Source organism: Aythya marila (assembly GCF_965140915.1).
Source record: "Aythya marila genome assembly, chromosome: 22".
Lineage (NCBI taxonomy): Eukaryota > Metazoa > Chordata > Aves > Anseriformes > Anatidae > Aythya > Aythya marila.
The window spans coordinates 4,427,227-4,434,139 of NC_139063.1; the positions used below are offsets into that span (position 1 = coordinate 4,427,227).

General features: G+C 64.5%; 2 protein-coding genes and 1 long non-coding RNA gene across 3 annotated transcripts; all 3 read right to left on the reverse strand.

Annotated features, from left to right (window-relative positions):
- Positions 1 to 247: 247 nt before the first annotated feature.
- Positions 248 to 1,402, reverse strand: LOC309886567 (ras-related protein Rab-39A-like; the record flags this gene model as incomplete). The annotated part of the gene is made up of 2 exons (XM_082777554.1): positions 248 to 677; positions 1,188 to 1,402. The coding sequence occupies 2 exons, from the start codon at positions 1,400 to 1,402 to the stop codon at positions 248 to 250; spliced, it is 645 nt and encodes a 214-aa protein (XP_082633680.1).
- A 495-nt stretch (positions 1,403 to 1,897) lies between these two features.
- LOC309886568 (ras-related protein Rab-42-like) lies at positions 1,898 to 3,143 on the reverse strand (the record flags this gene model as incomplete). Its single annotated transcript, XM_082777555.1, has 2 exons — positions 1,898 to 2,312; positions 2,890 to 3,143. The coding sequence occupies 2 exons, from the start codon at positions 3,141 to 3,143 to the stop codon at positions 1,898 to 1,900; spliced, it is 669 nt and encodes a 222-aa protein (XP_082633681.1).
- A 799-nt stretch (positions 3,144 to 3,942) lies between these two features.
- LOC309886542 lies at positions 3,943 to 6,499 on the reverse strand. The gene is made up of 5 exons (XR_014318949.1): positions 6,292 to 6,499; positions 5,918 to 5,983; positions 5,120 to 5,179; positions 4,642 to 4,744; positions 3,943 to 4,295 (listed from the first exon to the last, which is right to left on the reverse strand). It is a non-coding gene; the product is annotated as an uncharacterized lncRNA (long non-coding RNA).
- Positions 6,500 to 6,913: the final 414 nt, after the last annotated feature.

Consider the following 6,913-nt stretch of genomic DNA (forward strand, 5'->3'; position numbering starts at 1 on the left):
CGGTTCCTGTCTGGGTGTGGAGGCAGCTTTGGAGGAGAGGCGAGAACAGGAGCGGGGAACGCTGCCCCTCCGTGCTCCCACTCCCAGCGGCTGCCTGGGCCCGAATCGCCTCCCCTTCCCCAGGAAAACACGGGCAGGCAGCGAGGTGAGCACGGGGAGTTTAATGCGCCCTTGCAGCCCCTCCCTGCCCGATTTCTGCTTCACCTCCCGCGCATCAGCACAACCGGGCGGCTCAGAGCCCCCGTCCCTAGCACGAGCACTTCTTCCTCTTCTCCTCCTTCGTTGTGTGAGCCGGGAGCGGCGCGGGCAGGGGGCCGCTGCTCTTCACCCCGTCCCACGCCTCGCAGGGGGCGAGCAGCCCGCTCTGCAGCGCCCGGTAGATGGCCAAGGTCAGCATCTGGAAGGCCTGGGCCACGTTGCTGGCGTCCTTGGCCGAGGTCTCGACGTACTGGGCGCCCAGCGAGGCCGCCAGCCGCTCGGCCTCCCTCCTGCCCACCCGGCGCTCGGCCGCCAGGTCGCTCTTGTGGCCCACCAGCAGGAAGACGACGCGGAACGGCTGCACCGTGTCCATCACCTCGCGGTGCCACCGCCGGACGCTCTCGAAGGACGCGCGGTTGGTGAGGTCGAAGAGCAGCATCCCCCCCGCCGAGTTGCGGTAATAGGAGCGGGTCACCGACCTTGGGGGGGCGCGAGCAGGAGCGGGGTGAGCGGCGCCCGGGGCTCCCCTGGGTGCTGCCCTCCTGTCCCCACGTCTCGCCCGAGCAGCCTCAGCCCAGCTCCTGCCCTTGGGAAGCAGCGCGGGGCTCTCAAGGAACCGTAAGGGCAAGGAGAAGCTTTTGCTGTACCAACGAGCAGCTCTGGCCCTCAAGTGCTCCCATTCCCAGCAGAGGGGCGTGGAGGCTCCCAGCAGCATGGGGAAGCTGCTTTGCCCCGCTCCCAGCAGGAGCACCTGAGTCCCACGCAGTTTTGGGGTCTCACAGCCACTTCAGAGCAAAATCCAGGGCTTAGGAGGCAGCCCCGAGGGCTCCTCCTCATCGGGCAGAGGTGGGGAGAGCGCACAGCCCAACCCAAACAGCCCCCAGGGCTGGGCTCAGAGCCCCCCACCCCAAACCTGGCTCCCGATGCCTCCCCACCTCCACATCCCCCGAATCTCCAGCGCCAGACCCCACGGCTGGACCCAGACCCACCTGAACCGCTCCTGCCCGGCCGTGTCCCAGAACTGCAGCTTGACGCGCAGCCCCGGCTCCAGCTCCACGAACTGAACGTAGAAATCCACCCCCACCGTCTGGTTGACGGCGTCCAGGAAGACGCCCTCGGTGTAGCGCCGCAGCAGCGAGGATTTGCCCACCGTGGAGTCCCCCAGCATGATCACCCGGAACTGGTAGTGCCACCGCGGCTCCATGGGCGCTCGGCGGCACCGCTGCCACCCGCCGGCACCCACCGCCCCCGCGCCCGCTGCGTGCTCGGGCAGGGTGCTGCCGCTCCTCCCGCTGCGCCCGGGGCATGGGAGGCGTTCCTGCCCCGGCAGGGGGTGCTGGGTGCCGGGGTGAGGGTGTGGGGGGGTCCCTTCTCCTCCTTTTTTTTGCTCCTTTCCATCCCGCTGGAGGCACTGGGGGTATTGGTGGGGTGGGTGGGGGTGACCCCCCCCCTGCAGTGACCCCCTCCCCAGGGCTCCATACAGGTGCTCCAGCACTCGGAAGAGCTTTTTTAATGCAGAAGGCAGCTGGTTTATTAAAAACACCCCTGGAGGGGGGGGATTATTGTTTCCACAGCCCCCAAACCAAGGCTGGAAGCGCAAACCAACGTGGGAACACAGCCCCAGGGGGTGAGCTCCAGGCAAAGAACAGGGCAGCAGCTCCCCAGCTCCATCCCCAATTTTAGGGGGGTCCCGTCCCCATCAGCACCAGCAGCGCCCCTGGGGCTCGCCCCGTGCCAGGGGCCGGGGGCGGCTGGGGCTGGGGATGAGCCTGACGGCGCCGCAGTCATGGGGTGGGGCGAGGGCCCCGCGGCCCAGTGCCCGCAGGATGCCCCCGGCCAGCGTCTCGAAGGCCAGCTCCACGTTGCGGTTGCTGCGGGCCGAGGTCTCCACGAAGGCCATGCCCAGGGAGGCCGCCAGGCGCGCGGCCTCCTCGGCCGACACGGCTCGCTCGGCCGCCAGGTCGCTCTTCTGGCCCACCAGGACGAAGGCGGCGGCGCGGTCGCCGGCGGCCTCGCGGTACCACTCGGGGACGCGCTCGAAGGACGCCCGGTTGGTGAGGTCGAAGACCAGCAGCACGCCCGCGGCGCTCCGGTAGAAGGACCTGGTGATGGACCTGGGCACGGCGGGGATGTGGGTGCTCAGCACCCCCTGTGCCTGCTCCGGGATAAATGGGGCCGGGGGGACCTCCCCCAGCGCCCCGAAAGGCTCCCGGGGATGGGGTGGAGCAGGACCCCGATGAACCCAGCCCTTTCGCAGCCCGTTTGAGCCTCCTTGGCCATTCCAGGCTGATGCAATCAGGGAGGTGATCGCCTAACCCCAAGCCCGGTCCCCTTGGCTCTCCCCTGAGCCCAGCGGTGGCTTTGCTGCCAGCTCAGCAAGGAGCTGCCACAGCCCCAAAAAGTGTCCCCGTCACGGAGAGCCCTCACTGCCCGTCCCCGTCCACCCCAGCCCTTTCCCAACGGGGACTTTGCTCCCGCTGCAGCCTCCTCAAGCGAAACCCAAAGCAAAACACCGCAGACCCCAGGCACTGGGACAGGGACGTGCCTCTCGGAAGGGGCTGCTGGGGCAGGGAGGTCCCAGAATCCATCCCCAGGTGCGTTTTTGGGGGATTTGTCTGATCGCACCGGGGTGCCCCAGCTTCCCGGGGTGGGGGCGAGCCAGCCAGGTCCCCGTCCCCGTCCCCACCTCACCTGAACCTCTCCTGGCCGGCCGTGTCCCACAGCTGCAGCTTGGCCCTGCCGGCGGGCGGCAGCGGGACGGTGCGGCTGTAGAAATCCACGCCAACAGTGGGGCAGGGCACGGCCCCCCCCGGCCCCTCGGCGTAGCAGCGCAGCAGCGACGACTTCCCCACGGCCGCGTCCCCCAGCACGATGACACGGAACTGGTAGTGGCCCCCCGTGTCGGGGACGTGGGGGTCCGGGGGGGCACCCAGCGCCGTCCCCATGCCAGCAGCTGGGCTGGGGGAAAAGGGATCCATGGGGCTAGACGGATCCCGGCCCCAGGGGCTTTGCTGTGCTGGTGGGACCGGGGCCAGGTCTCCACCCTTGTCCCCACCCCGCAGCGCTGTCCCTGGGGACAGGGACGGAGCCGTCCTGTCCTCGCACCCACCCCGGGACAAACAAAGCAAAGGAGGAGGAGGAGGAGGAGGAGGGGGGAGAGGCTGCCACGCTGTGAGCAGCCCCAGGGGCACAGCCCGGGGGGTGTTTGGTTGTTTGCTCCTTGCAGCTGTCCTTGTCACCTTCTGTCCTTGTCACCTGCCACTGAGCACAGAGAACAGCCCAGAGGTGGAGGAGGCTGCGGGCAGGAGCTGGGGCAGTGCCCCAGGGATGGGAGGGGCTGGAGACTCTCTTGCACCCCCAGCACCCCCCCCACGAGCTCGGGTCACTCCCATGCCACTCCCCCCACCAGGTCACTGCTGTCCTCCCGCTGGTGGCAGCTTACAGACAGGAACAGCTCTTTTCATCCCCAAATTGCTCTCCACAAAGCACCCAACTGTGGGCACAGCTTCAGCACCGCCTTTCAGTGGCACCTTTGTCTTAAAGCAGGCAGCTCCCTCCCCTCTGGCACCCCAGCAGCTGGGGGAAAGGAAAGGGAAGCGCCACTGGGCTGCTGCCCCAGCTCCCCTGCGCCTTCACCTTCTGCACCCAGAGGTGTTCCAAGCTGTGCTCCCCTGCACCACACCGGGCTCAGGACACTCAGCAGGTATCACAAACCCCAGACACAAAGACAGACACGGCAGGAGCTTTGGGTGACCGCCTTTATTTAACCCCAGTATTCCACACAGTCAACTATTCACTTATTTTAAGTATTTCAAATATTCCCAATCCTCCCCCCAAAGCTCTTTTTCTGCGAAAACTCCCTGGAAGGGATCATTCTTCCACAGTGAGCACACAAACGGCAACTTCAGCAGCACCAGAACCTGCAAGGTTCCCGCTGCCTGCAGTGCACAACTCCGGGTGCAGAGCAGCAGCTGCCCCAGCTGGGGGAGCTCACGGCTCACCGAGGAGCTCGGATCCCGTCACACACAACTGCAGCGGCTTCGGGAGCAGGATGCTGAAGTCTGAGACACCGAAACCTCACTCGGCTCCAAAAAAACCTGGGGAGGGAAGAAAAAAGCCCAGTCAGAAGGAAGCTCAGCCTGATGCAGTGCACAGGGGGTCAGCTCCTGCTGGAGCCTGGCCTCAGCCCCATATCCGCAGGACTCATCCAGCAGTCTCCCAACAAAGGCATCATCACCGACCAGGCCGAGCTCATCCCACAGGGACTCTGCCCTGAAGGTATCAGGCCACCCAATTACGGGCTGCACTAATTAATTTGATCATTCCCACCTGCAGAGCCCCAGCAGGCTGCCACCTCCAGCACAGGCCGAGCTGCCCCCAGCAAGCACTGCTGAGATCCCCCTCAAAACCACCGAACATCTGGTTGCTCACAAAGCCACTCACCCAATCCACATCCCACTTTCTTCATGATTTCGGCCTTCAGCAAACAGATTCCCTTCACCGAGAGGGGCTCACGAGCTCTCAGCCTCTTCCACTGAGGGAATTCCTGAAAGAGACAACGGAGCCACCGGTGGGCACCTGAAGTTGGTGGGCTGCTGGGCGCAGAGAAATAATGCTTCAGTTCAAATCCAGCCCCAGTGAAACCAGCCCAGGAACCCCGATTGCATCTCTGGCCTCTATGCCAGACACATTTCCCCGTTCTCCTGACTCCCACTCCCACCCCAGCCCCTGCCAGGGGAACACGCTGACACTGTCATCAAACTGGCCCCTCTCAGAGCTGGGCTGGACCAGCAAAAAGGCCAAGACCAGTTTGAATTTTCCTTTTCCTCCTTTTTTGACCACAAGACCGGTATCCAGATCTGATGGGAAAGGGATCTGGAGGGACAGGCTGCCGAGCTCTGACGAGGGCGCACGCTCTCACCTCGTGTCCATCCCGGCAGGCAGGGCATCAGCTGGGCGAGCTCGGGAACATCGAGGAGCCCTGAAACACATCACAACACCACCCCGAGTCAGCAACGGGCTGCAGACACTGCTTTGTGAGTACACGCCGCTGACACAGCCAGCCCACGAACCCAAGCCCCTGTGAGGGAGAAGCCCCCTCAAAAATATCTGAAAATGTATAGGAAGGGCGAGTGACAGCAACAGGCAGAAGAGGCCCAGCAGTCAAAGACCTTCCCCTTGCTCTTGCATGTCGTTGGAGACCTGCAGCTATTTCAGAGCCACAACTCTTGGTTTAACATGCACAGGAGGTAAAAACCAACCTGTTCTGGCAAAACCTGACACAGCTGAAGAAAGAAGCAACAAACACATCAAAAGCAAAGTCATCTACTGGCTTTGGATCAAATTCGATCCTCAGCTCTGCCACTAGGGCCAAGGGACGCTGGAGAAATCCTCCTTCTGCCCCTACTATACATGATTTTGGTAAGAGCAGGAAATAAGGGGAGTTCACAGATCTTAACGACTGCAGGGAATATTTTAACAAGCCCACCAGTGGGAAATCCTCCCCTGCAGGGCCTCATCAACAGAACAAGCCCTGCAAGGGATTCAAGGATCCTCCTGCAGGGGACCTGTAGCACCTGGAACAGGAACCGCCCTTCAGAAACATCTGCGAGCAGAGGGCTGGGCAGTGCTGCTGCCCTGAGGACGGGAGGCAGCGAGGGCAGCGAGCCCCGCTGCCAGCAGTGGGGGCAGCCTGCAGGGGCCAGATCACACCACTCACCTGCCTGGTGCTGCGGGACCACCTCCCACGCTGCAGACCACAGCAATCTTGAACTCCAGGTAGATTCTTATGGAGAAAAAATTAAACATCTTAAAGCAGCAGAACAGCAGCAACACCCCCCACCTCCCATTCCCCTCGCAGCGAGGCCCCTGGGGCGCCCCTCCGGGCCCCGCGCTCCCCTCAGGCCGTGTATTTTCCCCTCATGTTGCCGGGCAGCTACGGAGGCTCCAACTGCTCGGCGACCGTCGAGGAAAACGGGTGGCTCTGGGCTCCTTTTTGACTGCATCTGCCACGGCACCGAGGCAGAGGCAGCTTCGATAGGGCCGGGCAGGCCCCAGTCTTCCTCCCCCCTCCCCTCCGGGCCTGGTTTTTACCTCATCCAGGGGCAGGCCGGCGGCCATGTCACCCCGCATCCGCGCCGCCCGCCATCCGAGCGTCCCCAGCCGCCGCCGCCCGGTAGCCGAGCCCCCGAGGCAGCGATGAGGCGGGGCAGGACGGAGGAAAAGCGCCGGGAGCGGACGGATGGCGGCGGATGGCGCCCAGGCCGCAGCCCTCAGCCCCCGCCGCCATCACAGGGAAAGGCCGAGGGCGGGCGGCCGCCGGTCTTTTATAGGGAGAGAGCGCGGGCGCTGATTGGCTGCTGCAGCCGGGCGCTGCCGCTGTGCCTGCTGGGAGTTGTAGTCCGGGGACCCCCCCGCCGCCATGCCAGGCCCTGCTGCTCCCCAACCCAACGTGCCCCAAACCGCCAGCAGCCGGGGTGGGAGGGGGAAACCTCACCCCAGCGCTGCAGGACCTGCGTTTCCAAGCCCTGAACTTGCACTGGGGGCAAGCTGTGCTGTGCCACCCGCCTCCTGCACGACCCCCCAGCTCCCTGGCACTGACACACAAATTTCTCTCTCGTCCGCCCCTGAGGCGTGTGCCAGGGGCTGCTCGTTGCAAGGTGAAGCAGCTGCTGCAGTTCTCCTGCTCCATGTTTCTGGAAGGCCAAGGGGCACA